This window comes from Vitis riparia, chromosome 5 (genome assembly GCF_004353265.1).
Source record: "Vitis riparia cultivar Riparia Gloire de Montpellier isolate 1030 chromosome 5, EGFV_Vit.rip_1.0, whole genome shotgun sequence".
Lineage (NCBI taxonomy): Eukaryota > Viridiplantae > Streptophyta > Magnoliopsida > Vitales > Vitaceae > Vitis > Vitis riparia.
The window spans coordinates 5404520-5432502 of NC_048435.1; the positions used below are offsets into that span (position 1 = coordinate 5404520).

The 27983-nt window shown below is 36.7% G+C and overlaps 3 protein-coding genes across 3 annotated transcripts; all 3 read left to right on the forward strand.

Moving 5' to 3' along the window:
* Window positions 1-2212: 2212 nt before the first annotated feature.
* Window positions 2213-5218, forward strand: LOC117915069 (1,2-dihydroxy-3-keto-5-methylthiopentene dioxygenase 2-like). Its single transcript, XM_034830635.1, has 7 exons — window positions 2213-2280; window positions 3551-3662; window positions 3749-3846; window positions 3990-4101; window positions 4189-4313; window positions 4673-4743; window positions 4858-5218. Exons 1-7 carry the CDS (start codon window positions 2266-2268, stop codon window positions 4922-4924), a joined length of 600 nt encoding a protein of 199 aa, XP_034686526.1. The 5' UTR covers window positions 2213-2265; the 3' UTR covers window positions 4925-5218.
* A 1985-nt stretch (window positions 5219-7203) lies between these two features.
* On the forward strand, window positions 7204-9310 carry LOC117915067 (heat stress transcription factor A-6b-like). Its single transcript, XM_034830632.1, has 2 exons — window positions 7204-7441; window positions 8075-9310. The coding sequence occupies exons 1-2, from the start codon at window positions 7232-7234 to the stop codon at window positions 8843-8845; spliced, it is 981 nt and encodes a 326-aa protein (XP_034686523.1). The 5' UTR covers window positions 7204-7231; the 3' UTR covers window positions 8846-9310.
* A 1249-nt stretch (window positions 9311-10559) lies between these two features.
* Window positions 10560-27872, forward strand: LOC117915066 (dymeclin). The gene is made up of 18 exons (XM_034830631.1): window positions 10560-10987; window positions 15549-15788; window positions 16552-16615; window positions 16731-16860; window positions 16966-17110; window positions 20081-20329; window positions 20412-20496; window positions 21543-21645; window positions 22045-22170; window positions 22250-22363; window positions 24020-24138; window positions 24244-24331; window positions 24445-24537; window positions 24663-24752; window positions 24938-25057; window positions 25163-25254; window positions 25889-25946; window positions 27549-27872. The coding sequence occupies exons 1-18, from the start codon at window positions 10798-10800 to the stop codon at window positions 27621-27623; spliced, it is 2181 nt and encodes a 726-aa protein (XP_034686522.1). The 5' UTR covers window positions 10560-10797; the 3' UTR covers window positions 27624-27872.
* Window positions 27873-27983: the final 111 nt, after the last annotated feature.

The window sequence follows — 27983 nt, forward strand, 5'->3', positions numbered from 1 at the left end:
ATAAGGATGAGATGTGTTAGATGCTTAGGAGGAGGGCGGGGAGTTAGGTAGTTGGAATTGTCACTTTTCAAGACATTTTAATGATTGGGAGATGGAAGAGGTGGAGAGCTTGTTCTGGAAGCTGCAACCTTTGGTCGTGAGAAGAGATGTGGAGGATGTTTTGAGCTGGAAAGAAAGTAGGAATGACATTTTTTTTGTTAAATCCCTCTATTGCTCCTTCACAAGGGCCTCTAGTGATCCTTTTCCTTGGAGTAGTATTTGGAGGTATTGGGCTTCGATGAGGGTGAGTTTTTTTTGCTTGGGAAGCGTCTTGGAACAGAATTTTGATCATCAATCTGCTCAAAAGGAGGGGATGGAACATGCCGAGTAGGTGCTACTTGTGCAAAGAGAAAGAGGAAACTAATGATCATCTAATCCTGTTTTGCAAGAAAGCTACAATATTATGGAGTTTGATATTCTCTCTTTTTGGTGTGCAGTGGGTTTTGCACTCCTCAGTTAAAAAGAATTTGCTTGATTGGCATGGTGCTTTTGTGGGCAAGAGAAGGGAGAAGGCATAGAGGGCTTCCCCTCTATGCTTAATGTGGCCTTTATAGAAAATGAAAGAGTGTTCAATGATGTCAAACGGTTTGACCAAGCTATAAAACATTCTTTTTTTTATACACTTGAATTGGGTTAGGGTGTATTTAGAGGATCATTCTTTGTCTATGTTTGATTTTATAAAGTGGTTGTTTTTCTAGTTAGGGGAAAGGTATTTTGTCTTTCTTTTTGTCTAGTTTCTTGGGCAATGTTTGTATACTTCGTGTGTACTGTTTTCGCCGCTTCTAAGCGTTTCAAATACAAGCTCTTATTTACCTATAAAAAAAATAAAATCAAAGCTTCTGATCATTTTTTTAATGTCTAAAAGTCTAGCCCAAAGAGGGTAGTGAAACTCAACTTATAATTCCCAGTCCAATGCTTCTTGATAGCAGCAGCTCTTGCTCCTGACATGAGCACCCAAGGATAAAATGAACATATGAAAAACCATCAGCCTCAATAATTATTCTTCCCTGTGATCTATTGATGATGTAGTCTATGTTGTGTGTGTGTGTGTGTGTGTGTGTGTGTGTGTTAGATCTATGATGGTATGGAAATCTATCAGAAAAAAAAAATCTATGATGGTATAGAAAATTCTGTTCTCTCCATCTTTTGAGCTTCATTACTTTCTACCCTTTGTTGCTTGATATTGCTGCTAATATTTGCTTATTCCATTTCCATCTTTTCTCTTCTTATTCAGCACAGAACAACTATTACACAAGGCATCTTGCAAAGATTTTGATTCACNTATATATATAATATAATATATATATATATTAAAATAGTATAATAAAAATTAAATTAAATTAATTTTATATATAATCGGGATGGGACGGGGCAATACCAGAACCGGTCCCGAATTTTAAAAAAATTCTCAATTTATCCTAAACCGGTTTATTAAAATCGAACCCCGTCCCATTAGGGGCGGGACAAAACGGGTACCCGAAAAACTGCGCCATTGCCATCCCTAGCCTTAACTTGTTCAAATTGTAGACCCTCTGCCCACAATAATAAAATTGACTCCAACCTTCTATTTTTTCACTTTAATCAACTTTCCCATGGTTTTATTCAAGTTCTCAAATCATTCATCTCAATGTTCAAAATTCAAAGGTCTACAAATTTGACTTGACTGTGAAATAAGGCCCAGCTTTCTTTTAAATTAAAATATAAAATGAGAACTTATGAATGATTATGTTATTGATACAAATTTCTTCTTGAATTTTTACAAAAGAGGAAACTTTTTCTCCGTTTATCCTCTCTTCTTTTTTTTTTTTTTTTTTTTTTTAAATTTTACAACAAATATATATTTTTTACAATATTAGAATGTTATTTCTATATTTTAAAAATATATATGAATTTCTAATAATTTTAAAATATCAATGCTTTTATTTTTAAAAATAAAATTATTCTCTCTTAAGGAAATGATTACTGTCAATTGGCTGGCGGTGGTGGGTATGTATTATTTTTCCATGTTGGACTTGCTTTCCTGTCCAAAATGACAATAAAGCCTTAAACGACCCCACGGGTGATTCTTGTCTCTGGACGAGTTTTGGTCTTTTAACAGCCCAAATTGCGAAATTATTGCGCAAATGGGGAAGGGCATTTCAGTATTTTGACTTTCATTACACGTATATAAAATGGAGGCGTGGGCTCAACGCCTTAGAGCGTGTTCACCCAAAGGCAGTGGCTGAGATGGGTTCGTTCAAGGTAAGTTCATAGTTTTCCCTTTTTATTTTCTCGAGAATGTTTTTGAAATTGTTTTTCTGATGATTAATTTTGGAGGGTAACTGAACGGTGATGAAAAATTTTCTCGTGGCAAAATTTCCAGGAAATATTTTCTATCGATAAAAACAGACTTTAGTTTGGTTAGGCTTCTGTTGAAAATTTTGTTTCTGGAAAATTTCAATATTATTTCGGATAATCTGCTCTTCCTACTCACAATCAGATCCCCTGCGATGCTTCGTAGTTGGATTAGAAACTATCTAATATTATTAAAGCTTCTACCAGTCGATTTTTTTTTTTAATTCAATTTTTTGTTAAATAGTTATTCTTGAGAGTTGAGAATAGAATTGATGGCTTGATGATTCTTTGTGTTTTGTCTCTATCAGAATAACTACTCGGCCCTAATTTGAACTTAGGGTTTACTACAGGATAAGCCCTACCTGATAAGATGGCATCAACCAGAAAAATTTTCTTTTTTAGCAATTATTTTCAATTAGATGAGAATTTTAAAAAAATCTATTGACAATAACTGGCATGGTTTGACAAGCAAGATTTTATTGGTCAGCGGAAGATGCTGAGCAGAATTCCCAAGAGAGAAGATAGTGTTGGAAGCATTTTGTCTTATCATCTAGTAGATTGGAAAAGCAGCATAGGGAAAAAAAAAAAGTATACTTCCACTATGCTGCAAATGGTTGGGACTAGGGATAATAGTAGAGTAGAGTTTTTATATAAGCGAAAAAACAGGTTTAATAGTTATCAGCTGATTCTGTATTTTATTTTGCTCCTGCATGCAAGTTCTTTTAGTGGATTGAGAATCAGAGCCGGTTTATGTTAAAATGCAGGAGATGATATTATATGGTATTCATGAATTTTGAATCTTGAAACTAGTTCTCAAGCTTCCTTGCCTAATAAATTCCTTGAGGGAAACTAGGATTGGATTAAGTTGTAGCAAATTTTTTATTTTTATTGCAGATTACTTGCATTATGTTAGACAAAATCTGCCAAGGAAGAGCCTTTTGAAATTAGATTCTGATGTGTAAAAATTTTGTGATATGTCTTTGTTTGGATGTTCATCAAGATGACATACCCAATGACCTTAGGAAAGTTCTACCTCCCATCTTCATGTTCATCTTCTAACAGGATTAACTGTTATGTGTTGAATTCACTTTTTTTTTCCACTCACAGAAAAATAGTCTGAATAGTGAAAAAGCATATTGCAGTTATGGAATGTTTTCATTATCTTCAATTACTGCAGGATGACAGAGAGGAAGTCCTACAGGCATGGTATATGGATGATAGTGATGAAGACCAAAGGCTCCCCCATCACCGGGATCCCAAGGAATTTGTGTCCTTGGACCAACTTGCTAGTATGTATTTAAACGTAAATGTTGTTCAGACCATGAAACTCATTAAAAGGTTTTGACTAACTGCTCATGAGCGATTTACCTTGCAGAACTTGGAGTGCTCAGCTGGCGATTAGATGCTGATAACTATGAAACAGATGAGGAATTGAAGAAGATTCGTGAAGCCCGTGGATACTCCTACATGGATTTTTGTCACCTAACTTACATTTTTCATTCAGAAAAAGGAAATTGTTCTCCAATTCTTCCAGTTTGTGCCTTGAATTTATACCATAGCCTATAGTTAAGTCTGTATAATATAAGTGTAAATGGATGTAAACATTTTCTCCAGGATTTTGTGAGGTTTGCCCAGAAAAACTGCCAAATTATGAAGAGAAGATCAAGAACTTTTTTGAAGAGCATCTTCACACTGATGAGGAGATTCGCTACTGTGTGGCAGGAAGTGGTTATTTGGATGAGTTGCAGTTTTGTAGTTTTTAGTTCCCACTCTACCTATTAACCCAGGCTTTCTAATTTTTACTTTATGGTGAAGGTTATTTTGATGTGAGGGATCAAAATGACTCTTGGATCCGTGTGTGGCTAAAGAAAGGAGGAATGATTGTATTACCTGCTGGAATTTATCACCGGTTCACACTGGATTCGAACAACTACATCAAGGTAGCTTTACACTCCATGCTTATGAAACACAAATTAGTGGTTTGTTTGCCTGCCAAGAATGGCAATAATAATACCAATACCACTAGGACTATATATTCTATTCCCCTATGTTTGGCAATTATAACCATTATGAATAAAATGACTGGATGGGAGATTTGCTCATTTTTCCCTCAGCATGCCCTGATACTGGGTAACAGCCCCAAAACTTTGTGCCGTGGCACAGTATATTGCATTAGAGTTAGCATTATTTATGTTTCGTGTGACTACTGTGTCTTGTCCTTGCATATCTTCTATGCCAGTTCATTATATACTGTATGATTAAAAAGGAAAACCTATTTCTTAATGAATTTATTTTTCAGGCAATGAGGCTGTTTGTTGGTGATCCTGTTTGGACTCCATTTAATCGTCCTCATGATAATCTACCTGCAAGGTATGGCTTTTTCTGTTCTCCATCTTGTTTATTTCTTTTAATCTCCACCTTAATACCTGGTGGCCAATTAAGTCTTCGTATTCTTGAATCTCACAGATGGCCTTTTATTTGCAGGAAAGAGTATCTTGAAGCTTTTGGGCAGGAGGAAGCCGCTAATCATGCTGTTGATGCTGCAGCATGAAATCCATCTTTAGTTCTAGTACTTTGAAAAAGAATGTGGTGTGGGTCTAAGAAATAATACCCATGGTTATGCATCTGGCATATTGTGTGGTTTGCTTTGATTTACTTGTCTCTTTCAATATACTTGTGTACCTCGGCCAGGACTGGCAAAAACCTGAATATAAGGGAGCTCTACATGATATTTGCTGTATGTGTATGGGTGGGCAGCAACAGATGGATAATCCATGTGTGTGGTTGCTTTCTCAGTTTGCGGATGGATGTTGACGCCTCTCATTGCTTCATTTTTATCAGGACCTGATATGTCTCACGTGCATGTGGCATCTTGTCTTAATTATGGAGTCTGATCTAGACATTTTGTATTTAATTAGGTCTCTTCGAAACTGAGTCAACCCATTGTGGAAGGCGGCTGATATCCATTCCATGAGGGGTGGAAGCCGCTTGTGGAAGATGATAGTGGATCACTGACCAGGAATGCAATAATTTGCTTCTAAAATAATAAATATCAGATTGTGGGCAACAGTCAACTCCAGGCTCCGTTTTGAGATATTTCTTAGGTTTTGTCCCGTCAGGGATAACCATTTCCATTCCTTTAATGGGTAGGTACCTTTTTGCCTATCGGATTCATTTACACTGATCTGTCTAGTGTTCCGATGCTGGGTAGCATGCTGGATAGCATGCCAGGTGTATTAGTATCCCTGGCTATGTGAAAGAAATAAAGGGTAAATCATGAAAAATTAAATAAAAAGGAATCATCATGACATGGTGTGCGGACTTTGCATGATGGATGGCATGGGCAATCTAAATCCAAAAGCAAAATGGTGGGCGCATATCCATATGGGCTTACTGTTCACCTAAAGCAGCTCTACATGTGTCGGATAAAAAAAATTCACTGTGGTTTTATCTAGTGGGGTGTCATTTCATAATCATTGGATTCTTGTAAATGTGTCTTCCTCAAGTTTTGCCCCTAGAACAGCACCCGATTGCCACCTTGAGGACAAATTCATTCCAATTCACGACCTGATAAATGTGCCGCCACTTTCACTTTTCCCTGAGTTGATGCATGAATTGTTTCATATCTTCCATGATTCGCTTCAAATCCTTGAACACCAAGAGCATGTGATCCTTTTGCTCTTTAATCTAATTAGTCCATCTGTTATGCACTTTGGGGATGATTAAACCTGCTAGGGTGGATGGAAGCCCCGTGTTCAACTCAGATTGACCGACATCTACCAACAATCAGTAACTATCTCGGTGGGACCTACAATGAAAGCTAACTATTTTTGTAATTCCCCATTCATCATTCATTCATATCCCCAACCTATTCATCCAAGCTCCAGCAAATGTATCAGAGTATGGGTATTTCCGTACTGCCCTTGTCACACGACTTGAAACATATATGGGTAGTGGGGTCCAATTCAGATGGGGAGTCCTTAACTCTAGGACACTACCACATTTTTATATTACAATTTACAACTTGATGTGATTAATATTTAATGCATATAATGATGTCTAATTTCGTAGCCTTTTAGTTCCTTATCCTGATCCCCACCCACCCTCCGGGCTATGCTCTTTCTTTCGTTATATATCTTGTGCTCCCATTATAAAATTTTTCATCCTTTTGTGGCTTGTAAAATGTTTTTGTTTAGCAAACATATATTTCTGAAGTTAGCCCAATTCCAACGTCATTACCGTGGAAGACAGAAAAGCGAAGCTCCCCTAGTGCCAGGCATTTATAAACGTATAAACCAACTTGCTGAACATAAGCCAGTTATTTTGGTAAAGAAATTCTTGATTTGGTAAAGGCTCCCAACCTTACGGTCCAGTTCTTTTCTGGTTCTTGATCTCTTCGTTGCTGAAATTCTAGGCCAATTTTTTCCCTTTTTCTAGTCAAACTGTGATCCATTTCAGCACTTCGATACTATTATCAGATACAACTTTGTCATATATGTCCGGGTTTTCCACATTTTCATCCGTTCAGTTGAAACCCCAGTTGGACTTAGTCTTTCTTCCATCTCTACCAATTAGCTTCTACTTTTATTTTGTTTTATTCTTTTTATTTTATTGTAAACTGCTTACAATCAATACCCTTATATAAGGCGAATTCAGATTCAACAGCATTGTGCTGTAAGACCTGAAGAAACCTTCTATCTACTCATAACCGGAAGAAATTTTCATGAAGAGAGTCAGACATCAAATCAAGTATTTCATCTAACTTTGTTGGGTTAGTGGTCATGAATCCCCCGGTTAGAGGAAGCAGTTCATCTTACCCGATGAGCCTCTCATCGCTGCTTCTCAACGACCGCAACCAATGGAGGGACTTCATGATATAGGCCCTCCACCTTTTCTCAACAAAACCTATGACCTTGTCGACGACCCAAGCACGGATAGTATAGTGTCTTGGAGTATAGGTAACAACAGCTTTGTTGTATGGGATCCTCAGATCTTTGCCGGGAATCTTCTTCCGAGATATTTCAAGCATAACAATTTCTCAAGCTTTGTTAGGCAACTCAACACCTATGTAAGTATTCTCTTCCACCGACAATTCAGATAGTTTAATCCAATATCATCTTTTCTTTTGCAATTTTTTGCCTAAAAAGAGAAGAAAACTGTTGACTGCTCCCATGTTCCTGCACCGACAATTCAGATAGTTTAATCCAATCTCATCTTTTCTTTTGCAATTTTTTGCCTAAAAAAAGAAGAAAACTGTTGACTGCTCCCATGTTCCTGAAGAAACTGGAATGTTTCGTTAGTATTATAATCCCATGTGTGGTTCTTCAGATTTGGCTGCTTCTTTGTTCACGAAGCTGCAGGAATCTTTTATTATTATTTCGGTTTCCATTTTTGTTTACAAAAGATTGAATCACTACTTGCTTTTCTCTTAATTGTTTAATGGGTTTCTTAATGTGGACGCTTTGTTTAATGGTTTAAAAAATTGAAAATGCAGTGATCAGAAAATAAAATAGACTAGTGACGAAGCAGTTCTTCACCATATCTATCTATCTATCTATCTATCTATCTATCTATATATATATATGATGCTGCCACACCATTATTTCTCGTTTTTAAAATTCAATATGTTTCTTTCTTCTGTGTAAAACTGTTTCACGAGTTCCGGGTATTGATATGAACAAGAGGAATTTCAATTGTATAGGGTTTTAGAAAGGTTGATCCAGACAGATGGGAGTTTGCAAATGAAGAATTTCTCAGAGGACAAAAGCCTCTGTTGAAGAAAATCAAGAGGAAGAAGGCACTTCAGCCTCATACCTCACAGCAAGCTGTAGGTCCGTCAGTTGAAGTTGAGCGATTTGGGTTAGATGGGGAAGTTGATCACAGGAGGCGGGACAAGGAGGTTCTGATGATGGAGCTGGTGAAGCTCAGAAGGCAACAACAGGATACAAGAGCTTACCTCCAAGCAATGGAGCAAAGGATCAAAGGGACAGAGTTGAAACTGAAACAGATGATGAATTTCTGGGCAAAAGTTATAAAGAATCCCAGTATCATACAGAAATTGGTCCTACAAAGCAGAACAAAAGAACTTGAATCAGCATTAACTAAAAAGAGGAGACTGATCGATGAAGGGCCTACCTATGTGGAAGCCACGGGGGAAGGAAATTCAGTCAAAACTGAACCCCACGACTATGGTGACATTTCAGCATTTGAAGTTTCAGAGCTGGATACACTTGCTATGGACATGCAGGGACTAAGCAAAACTGGGAAGAACCCAGAGAAGGAACAGATAGAGAAAGAAGAGATGAAGCTCGAAAGCGGAAATAAAGCACTGGATATAGGAATATGGGAAGAGTTTTTGAATGAGGAGCTTGAAGGAGATATGGGTTTACTGGATACTGTTGGAGGGGATGATGAAGAAGACGTGAATGTATTGGTTGACCAGCTGTGTGACTTGGTTTCCAGTCCAGTATAGGGAGCTGAGCTTTCTCAATGCTTTCCTACTTGCCTGTGTCTTCAGTAGTCAGGGAAGAAGAGACCTCCCTACAGCAGTCTGACTCCATGATTACTTGTTTTCCTTTTTCATCTGGGTCTCCCTAATGCCAAAGAACCAGTAATTTTCAGACGGGTTCTTGGCACTGACAGAGAGCGTTTTCAGTATGTACTCAAAGAAAGAAGAAATTCCAAGACATGGTGATAAGTGATAACCAAGCTTGTATATTTTTTGGCTTACAGTGTCCTCAAGCGTTCTTTCAGAGTAGAATTCTAGTTTAGGTTCTTAGTTAATGGTGCTCTCAGGCAGTGCTGACTAGAAAACTTGCTCTAAAGTCCAATCTCGTGTCTGTTTTTTTTTTTTTTTTTTTAAGTTTTTAACAGATAGATTACTATTTGCCATTAGGGCTTTTTGTCATGTAATCATTTTTGTACTTTTCATAGAGCTTTTGACCAAAATATTATAAATATATATATATATATATATATATATATATATATATATATCTTTAAAAAGTACCCGATCTATATCTGTTTAAAAAATAATGTCCATTCTTGTTCTTCTTATATACATGGATGTTCGCCTACATGGATGAATTCATCATATTGATGGATCATCTTCTTTGCCTAAGATATAAAGAAATCCATAGGGTTCCACCACTCACATAAAAATGTAGCGTTTGTTGCTTCACAGAGAAAGTAGCACATGATGTGCATGACAAGGAATGAGACCCCCCATTATTCTATTTAATATGTGGGCTTCCCAAATCTTGGCCTATTCTCTTCAAAACTACTTATTGGGCCTTGAGCCCAAACAGCCCAGTCCGGGTGAACCCAATCCCCAAAGTCCCACAAGGCTCCAATTGTTCTTCTCCAAGGCCATTACAGCTTCTGGAAGTGTGATTGAATTCTTTCCAACCGACGACTAATTCAAGGGACAACATAGCCAAACACACCCTTCCACCACCCATTGGTTGTCGATGAAATCAATTGTACAGACTCAATTTTTTTTATAAAATATAAAATAAAATACAACTAAAGGATTAAAAAAAGAAAAAAAAAAAAGGAAATGATAACAGTTTAGAAGAAAATATGTGGAATTGGCTACAAGACGTGTGGAAATGATGAAATGTTGAATAAAGACGGAATTGAAAAATACCTGAAAAGGTGGTGTGTTTCATACTTTGCATTTGCGATGTGGAGATGCCCAACATTTCTGCAAATTGCACAATGGAGGAGGTGTCGCCTTGATGACGCTGGAGTGGTTCTGAGGTGGCGCAACATAGAAACCGACTTGCCACGTGGCAACCCACCGACGAAGCCTAACCTTCCCTCTCCTACTGACGTCAAAACTGTGGTTAATAGAGAAACTCTACCTTCCAAACCATGGAACTGACTAAACTGCCCTTTGATCTCACATCACAATGATTTTATTTTTGTTAAAACATAAATGCTTGAACATGTTGAAAAATTATTTTATTTTTATTAAGGTCTTTGAATTTGTAAAATAAAAAATGGTGGCGTATGCTTTTACCAAACACCCCTTTCCTCGAAAAACTAATTTGTTTAAATAGTAATTGGTTTTCTTTTTCTCTATGGTTAGGGGATTTGGAAGCAAGGCAAGGGCAATTTCGTCAAGCGGTATGAATTAATGACGCATCGTCGTCCCAAGCCAAAACGATGAGAAGTCAGTCCTCAATCTCTCTCTCTTGCGTCCTCTCTCTCTCTCTCTCCATAAAGTCCAAACCCTTGCTCTCTGACTTCACAATTCCGGCTACAATTTCTGTCTGAACCGACAGATCCATACCTCTGATCCACTCTGAATCCATTTCTTCTGCAATGCCATTGTTGCTGCCGACTCACCGCTCGGAGATCTCCGGAAACGGTTTCTGATCAGAGTTTACTCCTCGCAGAGACTGCCGCTTTACGCTTTCAATGGGTACCGTGCCTTCCACTCCTCGCTGGAGCAGTGCGCGGCCAGTCGACACCGCCGAGTACCTAATTGGCACCTTCGTCGGCGAGAAATCATTCCCTCTCACTTCCGATTTCTGGCAGAAGCTTCTCGAGCTTCCTCTCAGTCTTCAATGGCCGAGCCACCGTGTTCGTCAAGCTTGCGAGCTTTTTGGTCAGTATAGTTTTTTGGTGATTGGTTGTCGGTGTTGTTGTTTTCTTTCAATTTTGCACTGCACCAGGGCCGCTTGGTACCCGAGAAAACCAGGGAGAAAGAAAGCAAACGGAAAATTGAATTCAAGGCTTGTGTTGGTTTGGTTGAGTGGAGATTTTTATTTGTTGGGATGCTAAATATGACAATCCTAAGATTCAACATTTCACTTTATTTTCTTTTATATTCTTTTATTTTCCTAGAATTTCACGAAAGCCAAACAGAGGGTTAAGGAGTAACTGCATTTCGAAATGGGGTTAAAAATTCATATTTGGCTGTTCTGAACGTTTATTTAGGGAGTTTATACAGCAATTTAAGTTGATAAATTCATATCTTACAACAAAGTCTCAATTATGTTATTAGATGACGTCTTTAAAGGTCTGTATCAATTTGGATTACAAATTTTAAGTTTTTTATATGGAGTTATTTCTGAGTTTGAGATCTATTTAATAGCGTTACAACTTACAAGTCAAGGCAGCTCAAGTCCATGGAAACAAAGTAGCTATTCTCATTTTTATGATTGTGATTATGATAAATATGCATTCTCAATACCCTAGGTAAACTGTATGTCAACTTCTACAAATTCGAATATAATTTGATATGGTATACAATACTTTACAAGTTTGCAAAGCACAAGCAATCCAGATCAAATAGAATCTTTTGTAATCCATCTTTGGCACTGGAGAATGCTATTGAAATCTACGTGGTGGTTCCAAGTATGCAAGCAGTTTGTCAGCTAATTTGTATTGAATTGATTTTTGAGAAACTATTGATCAATCCTTGATCCCTGTGTCTTACCTGTGAGCTCCATAAATCCCAAACTAACATTCTAAAAATTCCCCCACCTTAAATGGTAAATGCCTGGAAACTCATATGTAACTTCTCAAGACAACAAAACTGTTAAAATAGGAAAATACAGCCATAAATTACTAAAGGTAAAATACACAATGAAATAACAATCATCCTACAACCCTGATTTGTTGGAATGAGTTATCACATATCATGCCTTGTTAATTTTAGGTTATTCTATAGCTCCTTAATAGGTCAATAATTGATGCCTTCATACATGCATATATTTAGTAGTGCCAGGAATTTCAAGAAACCAAAATGCTGAAAGTTTAGACAGGTTGAATATGTTTTGGAGTTGAACAACTATTTTCAAACTCATTCGAGTGACTCGAAGTTGAACTTGAAGGTTTATTGTGAAACTAAAGAAGCTTGTCAAAATTTATGTTACCATGCAATGCATTAGAATTTCTAATAGGATAGATATGCGAAAGAAAAAAAGTGTAATTACAAATTTGAAACTAAATCAACTCTTAAAAGATGCTTTCTTAACTTTCTCCAATATAATTCTTAAATTTATTTGTGTCACCAAACTAAAAGAAAATAGAGCAATTAAACTTATTGGGTGCACCATGATGTTTAAGAGCTGAAATCCCTCAATTTACTGACAAACCAGTTATAACATTCTGAATTTAGAACCAAATCACATAATCCAGGGCATGATAAATTGCTATTTGAATGATATAAATCAAAGCTTTTGATCGCTTACCTTGATAAAAAGCACTTTATCAAGTCTACCAATTAATTTCATGTCTCTTTTGTCATTCCACGGAAGGTGTGTGTAAGACTTGAAAAGATTCAAAAGGATTTTTTGTGAGGCAGTGGTGCCTTAGAGAAAAAACCCTATTTGGTGAATTGGAGTTTGGTTGTGTTGATAAGCAGGACTGAGGCTTAGGAATCCATAGTCTTGTGGCTCTAAACAAAGCTTTACTTGGGATGTGCAGTTGGATATTTGCGATAGAAAGGGATTTCTTTTGGAAACAAGTCATCATCGACAAATTTGGGGTAGAGGAAGGAGGGTGGTGTTCGAGAGAAGTGAGGGGAAGCCACGGTGTGGGGGGTGTGGAAATCCATTAGAAAAGAATGAGAAAATATTCATTGTAGATCCCACATTATCGTAGGGAATAGGAGAAAGGTCAAGTTTTGGAAAGACTTGTGGTGTGAAGACCAAACGTTAAAATAAGCTTTCCCTAATTTATTCCTATTGGCCACTCTGAATAGAGCCTTACTGGGCAAGTGGATTTGGAGGTTTGCTTGTGAAAATGATAACCTTTGGAAACAAGTGATCTCTACGAAATATGGGCAAGAGGATCATGGATGGAGGTCTAAGAAGGTCAATGGGGCGGCTGGAGTAGGGGTTTGGAAGGAGATTATGAAATAATCAGAATGGTGCTGGGAGAATTTGGCTTTTATAGTTGGGAAGGGTTCCAAAATTAAATTTTGGAAAGATAGATGGTGCACTGATACTCCGTTGTCCCAATGTTTCAACCATCTTTTTGTCCTTGCTGTGCATAGAGACGCCACGATTGAGGAAATGTGGGATCAAGATTCGGGTCAAGGAGAGTGGAATCTTGTTTTTGAGAGGGACTTCAATGACTGGGAGTTGGACATGGTTGGTGATTTGCTCCATACTTTGAGGGGTCATAGGCCTTCACTGGGGGATGACTCTGTTAACTGGAGGCAAGAAAGAAATGGTTTTTTCAGGGTTAAAGATGCTTATAGGCTGTTGGATAAACCTAATGATACAGTGTTTCCCGCAAAGAAAATATGGGTGGATAGGGTGCCAACTAAAGTCTGTTTTTTTGCTTGGGAGGCCACTTGGGAGAAGGTGCTCACTCTGGATAGGCTTCAGATAAGAGGGGTGCAACTACCAAATTGTTGTTTTTTGTGTGGCTGTGAAGAAGAGAATGTAAATCATATTCTTTTACACTGTATAGTGACTAGAGTCCTTTGGGATATTATTTTTGGGTTGATAGATATCAAGTGGGTCCTCCCAGAAACTGTAAAAGAGACTCTTATCTCCTGGAGGGGCTCATTTGTAGGGAAAAAGAGGAAAAGATTTGGAAATCCATTCCGTTGTGTATTTTTTGGACGGTTTGGAAGGAGAGGAATAGATTAGCTTTTAGGGAGGGTGAGTTGAATATTCAGAGATTAAAGAATTCTTTTGTTTGTAACCTGTGGAATTGGGCCAAAGTGTATTTAGGTGAGGAGTCTTTCTCCCTTATAGGTTTCTTGGAGTGGATAGCTTCCATTTGAGGGGAGGTAGTTCTTTTTGGTCCTTTTTCTTTTTTTGGGCTGTAGCCAGCCTGTATACTCCCTATATGCTTTGTGGCGTTTAGCCTTTTTAATGAATATCTTGTTTACTTATCAAAAAAAAAATTTATTCCTATTGGCGGTTAATAAGGATGAGATGTGTTAGATGCTTAGGAGGAGGGCGGGGAGTTAGGTAGTTGGAATTGTCACTTTTCAAGACATTTTAATGATTGGGAGATGGAAGAGGTGGAGAGCTTGTTCCGGAAGCTGCAACCTTTGGTCGTGAGAAGAGATGTGGAGGATGTTTTGAGCTGGAAAGAAAGTAGGAATGACATTTTTTTGTTAAATCCCTCTATTGCTCCTTCACAAGGGCCTCTAGTGATCCTTTTCCTTGGAGTAGTATTTGGAGGCATTGGGCTTCGATGAGGGTGAGTTTTTTTTGCTTGGGAAGCGTCTTGGAACAGAATTTTGATCATCAATCTGCTCAAAAGGAGGGGATGGAACATGCCGAGTAGGTGCTACTTGTGCAAAGAGAAAGAGGAAACTAATGATCATCTAATCCTGTTTTGCAAGAAAGCTACAATATTATGGAGTTTGATATTCTCTCTTTTTGGTGTGCAGTGGGTTTTGCACTCCTCAGTTAAAAAGAATTTGCTTGATTGGCATGGTGCTTTTGTGGGCAAGAGAAGGGAGAAGGCATAGAGGGCTTCCCCTCTATGCTTAATGTGGCCTTTATGGAAAATGAAAGAGTGTTCAATGATGTCAAACGGTTTGACCAAGCTATAAAACATTCTTTTTTTTTATACACTTGTGAATTGGGTTAGGGTGTATTTAGAGGATCATTCTTTGTCTATGTTTGATTTTATAAAGTGGTTGTTTGTCTAGTTAGGGGAAAGGTATTTTGTCTTTCTTTTTGCCTAGTTTCTTGGGCAATGTTTGTATACTTCGTGTGTACTGTTTTCACCGCTTCTAAGCGTTTCAAATACAAGCTCTTATTTACCTATAAAAAAAATAAAATCAAAGCTTCTGATCATTTTTTTAATGTCTAAAAGTCTAGCCCAAAGAGGGTAGTGAAACTCAACTTATAATTCCCAGTCCAATGCTTCTTGATAGCAGCAGCTCTTGCTCCTGACATGAGCACCCAAGGATAAAATGAACATATGAAAAACCATCAGCCTCAATAATTATTCTTCCCTGTGATCTATTGATGATGTAGTCTATGTTGTGTGTGTGTGTGTGTGTGTGTGTGTGTGTGTGTGTTAGATCTATGATGGTATGGAAATCTATCAGAAAAAAAAAAATCTATGATGGTATAGAAAATTCTGTTCTCTCCATCTTTTGAGCTTCATTACTTTCTACCCTTTGTTGCTTGATATTGCTGCTAATATTTGCTTATTCCATTTCCATCTTTTCTCTTCTTATTCAGCACAGAACAACTATTACACAAGGCATCTTGCAAAGATTTTGATTCACTTGGGACAATGTTTGCAAGAGTGTATTTCAACTTCTGGTGTGCCATCCACAGTTTATACAAAGGCTGTTAATGCAGTATACATCTCATCTGTTTTCCTGAAGTACTTAATTGAAAATGCCAAGAGTGAAAACATTGAGGAATTGCACTTGTCATTAGACGAAAGTGAAGTTATACAAAACAATTTTCCTGCTGGTAATTCACATGCAACCTACAATTCATTGCGGCATATTTTACATGGGTCATTTGGCACTAAAGTTGGCTATTACATATTTGAAATTGTTGAAGCATCTTCAGTCTGTGTTACATCTTAGATGGGCAAAAATAGCAAAATAGTAGCTCAGTTATATCCAATTGCCTGGTTGTAGCTTAGTTGCTTTGGCTACAATTTGGGCTTGCCCTGCTAGCCCTGCTAGCTGGCTCTTTCTGAGATGTCCTCTTTCTTTGATATCCAACATCTTGGTTTCTTCTTTCCCCACACTTTTTTTAGTTTCCATTCATATCAAATGTCACTTTTCTTTCCCACTCTCTTTCTTCTTTATTTGATATCTAACTGCTTGGTTTTTTCTTGCACCACAACCTTCCTAACCTCAATCTACAGAAGAATTCCTTCTTCCATTCCTTTACTTTCACTTCTATCTGCTTTCTTTGGTTCAAAACAATGCATGCCTTCATAAAGAACCTTGGTTGGTGGGGAGGCAAATTCATTTATAAAACCTAATGGAAGCTCAAAGAAAGTTTAAAAATAACACTTGAACTGCTGGGCCCTGATTATGTAATAAATCTTGGTTTTGGATTCATCCTCATCTTTCATGTCATCCATATTGCAGCATTGTTGGCTTTTGTTTGGCAGTTGGAATTGCATTTTTAAAGGGATAGGATTATTTATCTTTATCATTTTTTTTTCAACTCTTAATGAAAATAATGCAGGGCTGAAGTTTGCATGCTTTCTGTGCAGATCAAAATATTGAAAACTTTGTTATGCACGGTGTGCTTAGTTTTATTGGCACCTTAGATGTAAAGTAAGTTATGTATTGTTTGATATGCTTCTTATTTTCCCAGTTATATTCATTGTTCTCTTAATTTTATATCATTCTGATGCTAACAAAGTGCTTCCATTCACATTCCTTTTCCAAGTCCTGAGACACACCTCCTACATCATGAGCTACTTAACTTCATGCTCATCGTGATGTCAACTCAGCTTCTTTCTGGGCCATCTCCAGGACCAAAAGATGTGAACCCATTCATTGATGCGGCAATGGCTCAGGTAACAGGAACAATATTCTCTCTCTCTCTCTCTCTCTCTGTTGGTGCAGGATCTCCAGATCTTTCAAAATTTCTCATGTCTTAAATCATTGATATAATTGTGCAGGAAAGTTCTTTGGTTGGTTTGGTTGTTCGCAGACTGCTAATTAATTATATTAACCGGCCTCGCATTCCCTTAAATGATGTTTCTTATTCCATATTCTCTGAAGGGAGTCAACCTGGTGTTCTACAGAGAGTTGGTTCGGCAGCTGGTATGGCAGTTTCTTTGATTCTTGTTTCCATTTAAGTAATCTTGTTTTTTATTTTTATATTTTATTTTTTTTAACATGTTTTCATAGGAAACACTTGTTGGATAATGGACTGAAAGGCCTTCTGAGTACATTCAGTTGTAAATGGGTTTTATTCTTATGTGCAAATGATAATCCATTCCTTTGGTAGAATCTCATGTTCTTACTATAATTTAAATTTCCATTTTTTATATGCATTTATGCATCATAATACCAGAGTTTGTATCAATTATTTATTTATTTTCACGGCCTTATCATTTGTTATGTTATCTATATTTTTGTCATTTAATCAAGATGGCATGAAGGCTTTTTGACAGTTTTCTTGGGAGTTTGTGAAGGATGAGGTGATGGGATTTTTTAAGGAATTTCATGAGCTTGACAGTTTTTTCAAGAGCTTGAATGCAACCTTTTTAGTTTTGATTCCAAAAAAGGGGGAGTTGAAGATTTAAGGGATTTAAGGCTGATTAGTTTGGTGGGTGGATTGTACAAGTGGTTGGCCAAGGTGTTAGCCAATAGACCAAAAAAGGTAATAGGAAAAGTGGTTTCCAAGGCCCAAAATGCCTTTGTGGAGGGAAGACAAATTTTGGATGCAACACTTATTGCTAATGAGGCCATTGACTCGATTCTGAAAAGTAATGATTGTGGTATTCTATGCAAACTTGACATAGAGAAGGCTTATGATAATGTAAATTGGTCTTTCCTGCTTTTGGTCATGAAAAAAAATGGTGTTTAGGGAGAGGTGGATTGGGTGAGTCAAGTGTTGCATATCCATAACAAGTTTCTCTATCCTGGTCAATAGCACCTTGGCAAACATTTTTCAAAGCTCTAAGGGCTTGAAGTAGGGGGATCTCCTTTCACCCTATTTATTTGTGATTGCTATGGAGCTGCTCAGTTGCCTTTTAAAGAGGGTAGTGAATGAAGGTGTTTTAGTGGGTTGGCAAGTGAGGGTTAAGGGTGGAGAAGGGTTCAAATATCCCATTTATTATTTGTTGATGACACTCTTGTCTTTTGTGAGGCATCTCAAGATCAGATGACCTATTTATATAGTTTGAGGTCATTTCGGGGTTGAGAATAAATTTGGATAAAAGTGAGTTAATTCCAGTTGAAAATGTGGAGTATATAGATAATTCAACTTCAAAGTTTGTCTATAGGGTGGGTAGCCTCCCTTCCTCTTATTTGGGCCTCCACTTGGGTACACCATTTAAATCCATGGTAAGATGGAGTGGAGGAGAGGTTTTGCAAAAAGTTAGCCATGTAGAAGACACAATACATTTCCAAAGAAGGGAAAATTACCTTGATTTAAAGTACTTTGTTTAGTTTGCCCATTTATTTTATGTCTTTGCTCTGCATGCCACAGTCGATAAGATTGAGGCTAGAGCAGATTCACAGAGATTTTTTGTAGGGAAGTAGGGCTCTCAAGCAAAGACCACATCTAGTTAGATGGGCGGTTGTTTGTTCAAACAAAAGGAAAGGGGGATTGGGAGTTAAGTGTCTCTCAACTCTCAATAAGGCTCTTCTATGCAAATGGAGTTAGTGATTGCAAGTGAAGAGAGGCCCTTTGGACTCAAATCATTGCGGGAAGTATGAGGAAGAAGGATGGAGGTGGTTAGCTCAAGTAGTGAGGGAGGGGTATAGTGTTGGGTTTTGGAAAGTGATAAGGAAGGATTAGGACCTTGTGCATAGCAGGATTTTTTGTTGGTGGGTAATGGGCGTAGTATAAAATTTTGAAAGGATAAGTGGTGTGGGGACAATCCTTTGAGAGGCTAGGGTGGAGGATGTTTGGAATTACTTAGCTAAAGCGGGTGGGGTGAGGGGGTAGGGGGGTTGATGTCATCCTTGCTTCTTTAGATCTTTCAATGATTAGGAGGCGGATTGTGTGGAGAGATTTCTGTTGTGTTTGCATGGGAAGAGAGTGTGTAGGGATGAGAAAGATAGGGTGCTATGGATAGAGACAAAGAATGACAAGTTTACAATTAAGTCCCCCTATAATGTCTTGGAGCTTGGTAGTTAAGTTTATTTTCCATTGAGAATTATTTGAAACCCATGGGTGCAACCTAAAGTATGTTTCTTTGCTTAGGAGGCGACATGGGGAAAAGCTTTAACTTTAAATCAAGTTCAAAGAAGAGGTGGTCTTTAGTGAATAGATGTTATCTTTGCCAAGTGGAGGAAGAATCCATAGACGACATATTTTTGCATTGTGTAAAGATAAGGGTTTTATGACAGTTACTTTCTGCACTTTTTGGGGTGTCTTGGGTGCTTCCCTCATCTGTTGGAAAGACACTTTTGGGTTGGCATGGTTCGTTTGTAGGCAAAAAACGCAAGAAGGTTTGGAGAGCAGGATCCTTATGCATCTTTTGGATGGTTTGGAAGACAAGGAGTAGAATCACTTTCGATGATGAAGTGCTTTTGATCCAAAGGCTAAAAAACCCTTTTGTTTGCTTTCTTTGGTCAGAGACTAAGATGTCTATAAATGATGGTTCTTTGATTCTAGTTAGTTTTTTGATTGGTTGGGCTCTTGTTGAGGGTGGTGGTGTTGTTGCCCCTCCACTTTTGTAGATCCTTCTCTTGTTAGGGCCTCTTGGCAGTGGGTGTATACGTCTTGTGTTCATTGGTTTGCTTATTTGGCTCCTCTTTTTAATATATATATATATATATATATATATATATATATATATAATATATATATATATTTATCTATTGAAAAAAAAAAAAAAAAAAAGGTGGCATGAAGTCCAAGTTTAATTCAAACTGAATTTGATGTAATACATTTCCAAAATTTTCTCTTCCTTAACCTTCTCAATCCTAATTTATGCTAGTTTTTTGATAGGCCATAGTGGGTGTTTCTTTAGAATGCCACTGAGGGTTTTCCACCTATACAAAATTCTTGTATTTTATTAGTAAAAGTTTTGATAATATTTTGTGTTTGATTTGCAGCAAACTTTGTGCTATTGCCATTCAATTACCTTGTCAGTTCAGGTGGTGAAGGTCCAAGAAGTCCATTGGCAGACAGCAGTCTCCAAGTGTTACTTATTCTCATCCATTATCGTAAATGTATTCTGGTAGATGAGTCCATAGCAGATAGAAAATCAGGCAGTGCCACTTCAGATTCTCTTTCAAAGGAGAATACATATTTTTCTGAGAACCCTTACTGCAAGGCCTTGGAAAATGCTAGGGATATTGAATGTAAGTTCCTCCTTTCTATTACTTTTTGGATGGTGATAACATGTATTTATGGTGTTTGAAGAAATGAATTCCATGGCTGCAGTTGATCGTGTGGATATTGAGGGGAATGCACACAGTGGTCCACTCGTGAGATTACCTTTTGCTTCGTTGTTTGACACTCTTGGCATGTGAGTCTCTCTTTTTCTATCACATAGTTAAAGATTAGGCTTATTAATTTAGGTTGTATGTTCTGAGGCTATCCTGATTTATTTATTTTTTTCTCGTTTTCCAATACCATAAGATCAATCTGTGGGCTGAAAAATATTGCCTTTCTGCAGTAGCCTTTGTGAACCTGAAGATAAATATGAAAAAATTGTTTGGCTTGATGACAGCTTATGCTAAGTTATAATGTAGTACTGTGGTTCAAGGTGAGCATAGGCTTAGGCTTGGGCTTGTGGTTTGTCAAATTTTGAATGCTCCCAGTATGGGGCACAATGATAAATGAATTAAAATTTGGTCCCTGCCCACCCCTTTCTATGATTCATGCATGATTGTTGTTGATTATTATTTTATATATTTGATTGTGATTGTATCAGATTATATTAGATTTAGAATATTTTTTGAATAGCTTGTTTGATCTACTTTTTTCTAACACCATATACACCTCCAAAGTGGAATTCATATCAATTTTTTCCCCTTATCTGCCTATTACCTCTGTTGTGGCTTGGTCCTAACTTCAGGTATATCAGGATAGTTCTTCATGACTTCTGTAACATTGGAAGAAACTGATTCAACCCTTATAAGTGTAGGGTTCCTCATAAAATCATGATTCTCATAAACTACAACTGCAAGCGAAAGAGTTATAACATGTATAGACACCCAGATTCATTTACTGCGCATAGCTCCTAATGCTATAACAATAAGGTTTGATACTCAAGACATAATTATTAAAACAGCTGTGTTATTGAATCTTAACCCACGGTAATTTTACTGTTTGATTCTCAACCAAAACAAGAAAATTTTCACTGAAAATTGTTCTGAATTACAAATTATATGAAATTTTGGTAGCTCCAAGGGCTTCCTTGTGATTTCATTTAGTGGGACGCTTATGTCCTTGCTTTGATTTATAATTTTTTTGAATCTGAAAAAGTATAAATGTGTGATCCTTGATTTGTAATCATGCATTTGCTTTCTATCTTCTTTTTTTTTTTTAACTTCTATAGTATTTGCTCAGGTTCTTGGCTGATGAGACTGCCATCCTACTGCTTTACTCACTGGTGCATGGAAACTCCGACTTCCTGGAGTATGTTTTGGTGCGAACTGATTTGGACACATTGGTATGAAACATCAGCTCATATTTCTGTCTTTGTTGAGCTAAAAACCAGTCCCCATATATTCCATTCTCACATCACCAGCCCAACCCTAAGACCCAAAAAATTAAAGATAAAAATAGAACAATCATGTAATAAATGCCCTTGCTTATTAAGCATTTAAGACTGTAACACTATCATTTTGCACAAGTTGCCAGTTAGTTTTATTTGATTTAAGTTGGTCTTGTCATTTTGAATGAAACAATGATACATATAATTAATTATCTTTAACTTAAAGGACTCTTGATATTAGTCAAATTCTCAAGACCATTCTTAATTATATGAGGAGGCATTTCATATTTACTTGATCTGACATAGCTGCAGCACAGCTGAGTTTGACATGTGTTTCTACCCTGAAATCAACAGTTGATGCCCATTTTGGAGACCTTGTATAATGCGTCAAGGAGGACATCTAATCAAATCTACATGTTGTTGATTATCCTTCTCATACTTAGTCAGGATTCCTCTTTCAATGCCAGTATTCACAAGCTGGTAAGGATGGACTCTGTAGGCCTGCTGCATTCCAGTTCAGTATGTATGAACCATATTGATGTATTGTTTATTTTGACAGATACTTCCTAGTGTTCCATGGTACAAAGAACGCCTCCTTCACCAGACCTCTCTTGGTTCTCTGATGGTCATAATTCTCATTAGGACTGTGAAATATAACCTATCTAAGCTGCGGGTATGACTTGAAGTTTTCATATTTAGATTCATGGTCAAGTAATTACTGTCATCTTTCTTGTGATTGTTAAAAGCAGACTGTTTCTTTGACTTGAGATCAATGTGAAAGTTTTCTTCTAAAGATTTTGTCATCAAGTGCTTGTTCTCTGATTTTGTCAAGGTTTTAAATGTCAGTGCCAACTGACTTGTCGAAGTCTAAAGATACTGATGTATTGATGAGTATTTGATTTGATGTGATGCTGTGTAAAAATGTTAATATTTTTGAAAACATTTAGTGAATGCTTAGACAATTTCATAAGAGACTAATGTGAAAACAAGACTGTTATTATGCTATAGTGTGATCTGATAAAGGAAAAGTCACTAGTAACAAGTTTGTCATTTTTAGAAAATTCATACATTTACAAGTTAAACATAATCATTGGTTGTTTCTAACATCTAAATGTAGTTTAGTACTTAAATATGGCAATAACCTAATAAGTGCTATAGAAATTTACCATCCTTGCAATGTACAAAGTTTTTAAGCTTTTTATTCTTAATGAAAGGACAGGTTCTTTGAAATCCTTTTTTTGAGTTGATTTTCATTTTTATTTATTTATTTATTTATATTTTTTATTATTATTTTTTGTGTTATGTCAAAACCACTGAGTTAATTATATAAACATGTTGTTTATCATAGGAATATCAGGATGATAAGGGCTTATATCATGTACAACAAACCTCATCAGAAAAGAAAATATGTTATCTTTCTATGCAAAATGATTTTGTTTATGAGTTTAAGAAGTGAAATGTATTAGGAAAGAGAGGAGAGAGGAGGGGATGGAAGAAAACATACATACACAGGATAGGTGGGGATAGGTATCCTCGTTAGAGGGCTTCAAACCAAGTAACTAAGAGAGCTAAGCATGGAAACCAAATTAAGTAACTAAGGTAGGTTGGTGCAGAAAGTCTCAGAGGTTGTTTCTGCTCTCTTAACTAGGAAGTCAGCTTCATTGGCTTCCTAATTCTTTGTATGATATACTTCTAATGTATGTGTATGTTCATAGATAGATACAAGTTAAGATGAAATATCTTCTTCATAAAGTGCAATATCTCTAAATTCTCTGGATTCTAGACCCGGTCCTAGTAATGACAGACTTGACAGCAGGACCACATTGATTCAAAATGTTGCTGAAGCTCTGCCCCTTATCATTGCCTAGATTCCTTAATATATGATTGTCCTTATACATCTTGAAATGTCAGTAGACATGCATTATGCCAATTGTATATGGGTGATATACCAATTGATAGCCTGATGTGTCAAGAGACATTTTGCTTAATTATAACATCAGTAATAATTCAATGGTGCCACTTGGATATTGCACACATTGGGAGATTTGTCAGTAGGTCTAGGCATTTAAAACAGTGGATTTTTTCCAGTCCCTTCTTACTATTGTGTTTTAACATTTTAAATACCAATATTATATGGGCAATATCATTTGTGATATCCTGATGTGTCAATAGACATTGTGATTATTACACCACCAGTAATATTTCAGTATGCCACCTGGAGATTGGACACTTCAGGAGATTTGTCAATATGCAAAAGTATTTAAAGCACTGTATTTTATACCAATCCTTTCTTACTATCATTTTTTTTTCACATGTTAAATTGTGACAGGATGTTTATCTTCATACAAACTGTCTCGCAACTTTGGCGAACATGGCTCCTCATGCCCACCGTTTAAGTGCCTATGCATCACAGAGGCTGGTTAGCCTTTTTGATATGCTCTCACGCAAGTATGTTTATGTTATATATTGATAATTTGGTAATTTTGATAAATGCTTTCATTTTCAGGGCTTATGATCTTTTAATTTTTCCTTTTATTGTAATATTGGATCCAGGTATAATAAGTTAGCAGAGTTAATGGATGATAAAATGCATATAGACAAAGCCAACTCACCAGAAGGGGACAGCATCGCAGAAGATGTGGTTAGTCACTGTCATCTTTGCTTTTGATGGTGCTCGTAGATCACATTTTGTATGCCTTTTGGCTGTTTACCCTTTATATGTTTTATTGTTTCTCTAAATTATACATGTTGCAGTCAACAGAATTGCATATATACACCGACTTCCTGAGAATTGTCCTCGAAATACTGAACGCAATCCTAACTTATGCCCTGCCTCGAAATCCTGAGGTATCATCATTTGTTTGTGTGGCAACTAATACATTATAGACTTGTATCTGTTATATCTCACAAATATACAAATCTTATTAGCACCTTTTCATGCTTTATAAAATTACTCGCTGTATTTTGGGCAGGTTGTATACGCGATAATGCACAGACAGGAGGTCTTTCAGCCTTTCAAGAATCATCCACGATTCAATGAGCTGCTTGAAAATATCTACACTGTGAGCTCCAGATTTTTTGTTTAAACCATGGTTTTTATTTATCTCTTTTACAAATCTTGCAATTTATCAAAGAGCAGGTTTAGGTGGTAGTTGTAATAACTGCCTATAAGCTTTCTTAGTATCTAAATTTTATAGTATGCTTGTCTACGTGCTTCAGAATTATATGATGCCTGCTTATTTTTTAGGTATTAGATTTTTTCAATAGTCGCATGGATGCCCAAGGAATGAATGGTGGATGGTCAGTTGAGAAAGTTCTCCAAGTCATAATCATCAACTGCAGATCTTGGCGGGGTGAAGGGATGAAGGTAAAAGGCAATTGGTTGTTGAGCAATTACAGTTGTTCCAATTAATGAATCTTATCTGAAAGGTTATGTTCCACTTATCACGTAATATAAATTTTCGTTTGACAGATGTTTACACAATTACGCTTCACATATGAACAAGAGAGCCATCCAGAGGAGTTCTTTATCCCCTATGTGTGGCAGCTAGTTCTATCCCGCTGGTACTGTTCCTGAATCTTTCCCCCTCTTTTTGGAGGAATTAAACTAGGAAAAAATTAAATAAAAAAATAAAGTAATAGAGCCCTTTGCAATTGTGCCTTGATGCATATCCTATTCTACAAAAGGGTGGTCCAACAGAAAGGAAGAAAAGATGACCATTCCAGTATTGGATATGTGATTTTCCCTGCTATTTTTGTCACTCATTTTATGACACGGCTGTTCAATTTAGCATAATGCAAAACTTGTGATTAGCTTGATTTTCTTAAACTCCATATTTTGATGGTTGAGTTTCTTTAATCATTATCCATCAGTGCAAAACAATCCGGATAAATTATTGTCTGGATATGATCTGCCCATTTCTTTAATCATTACCCATCAGGTGCAAAACAATCCAGATAAATTATTATCTAGATATGATCTACCAATTTAATGAGTCTCCTTCATTTATCCCTTTTGAGTAGCAGGCTACATGTGGTTTTGACATATAAAAATAATTTCTATGTTTTGCTGCATGTCCTTTCTTGATCTGTCCATTTAATGAATCTCATTATCCACGCATACTCTTTCAGTTGCATGCTACTGGTGGTTTTAACACAGCGCTAATTTCTCCATCTTGTTGTGTATCCTTTTTTTCAGTGGATTCAGCTTTAATGCCAGTACCATAAACTTGTTCCCAGTTGATCAGCCTATAGATGTGAGTATTTTGGCTCTTCTTTAAATATTTCCAAGATGCAAACTGTGTATCAGCTAATGCATTTGCCTTAAATGCTACATATTTCTTATGAGGCTTTCATCCATTGTGGTCTAATAATTTTTTTTTAATGCGTACTGCTGTGAATATGTTGGTGCATGTTTCTAGGGGGTAGACTTGGATATTTGGATCCTGTTCAATTTGTGTTTTAGTGAATTGTTGACATTGTTCATAATATATTGATCATGTTCAATTTTTGTTTAATGAATGTTAATGTTGTTCAGTATGTACACATTATGTTATTTTAATAAAAGGGAAGGAATACATGTATTGTTACTTATTTCCTCTTGCACAAAGTTTTGGTGGTAAGTTCATGTCATATTGTTGGTTGTAATTTTTTCATTTTCCTTTTTCGGTAGTTTACTTTATTTGTCTGTTGTTGTTTTGTTTCCATATTCCTTTTCCTTTTTTTTTTTTTAATTTCAAAACCTGATATCATTTTATTTCTTTCGTGTAAGGGTGTTTTTCCCCTTGCTGTCATGGAACATATGTTCAATTTTGCATTATCTTACAGGAAGTTTTTGCCAGTAAATAAAAATGAAAGAGGAAGAAATTGTTTGAAGTCTTTGTCTAATTTTCCCTTTCAAAAAGGGAAAATAACTGTCATAAAGGAAATACTTCCATCATATCTTGGAACCACGTAGAATGGTACTTGCTTAGAATCTTGCAAACAATTCATATTTCAAACAAAAACGTGTTATACACTCATAGAAACTATATAACAGACTGATACTGGTATTGTAGGTTACTTACCATCAAGAAGTACTCCATTCTGTTTTTGTAGGCTTCTTTTCTGGTGAAAAGCCCAGTTGTCCCACCCAGCCTCTGCAAATGTGCTAGATTTATCATCATTTTGTTTGTCATCCTTATCCTATCCAAGTGTTACAAACCATGTCAGTTCTCATTTGTTAGTAGCAGTGGTATAAAAACAATCTAACTCCTTCATATGCCAATTACAGCTTTTGAAATCCTACACTACATGCTGGGCAACTAATGCATGTGGTCAGTCCTATTATAGCCCTTTCATATATAGGGTATTGGAGCACTAAGAGATCTATATGATTCTTTGGCCATTATACTTTCTAGTTGAGCCATCCAAAGTAATTTTGGTTCCAAAATGTAGTGACTACTTCATTTACAAGTATCTTTAGTTTGACCTGTCCTTTTGTTACTTCAAAGTGCCTTAACTGCAGCTTCCATGGAAACTAAAAAGGGTTGTACCATTCTATGTTACTGATTGTGCAATTCTTGCAGTTATCTATAGTATTTTCAATATCACTAAGCACTATGCTTTGGACTGTGTTTAGCCAATCCCTGAAACACAGGTTATTTAACTAGAAATATAGTGACATTGCTTCCTCTGATTGGATTGCAACAATTGTGAAAAAGGCAAATGCACTGGGTGTATCTCTCTATTATTCTCTCTACCGTGATATGCACATTTAGTTAGATAACTTAAGACTAGACTTCAATATCCTATAACAATTATTCCTTTATTGAGTGCTTGATTGGCTGCCTTTAACAATGATTTGTACTTTGTCACAGAAACAGAATGTTGACTCTGAAGGGGAATTGAATAAGCCTCAAAATGGTGAGTTGATTGCTGAGCTGGTTCAATAATATACTCCAACAGAAGTTCCAAGTTTTAGTGAGATGTAAATACATGAAATAGTAGGAAAATGTATTCTTCTCATTCTTTCTTGTTTATATGCTTGAGACGTTGTAGAGAGGCCTTTTCATATAAATGAATGTGAGATCCACCTATGTAATGAATAAAAGAGGTTGCTCAATTGCGTTAGCAAATAGTAGTTCTTAAAAAAGGTTGAACCTTCTTTTTCATGTCTAGAAACTGCACCATTGCCCTGCTAATTCTATTTGTGATTAGGACAAACGGCCAAACTAATGGGCCTTTTAACCCCATGGATCTAACTCTCCACTGGCTTGGCATAATTTGCCCTAAACGTGCTTAGCTTTTGATCC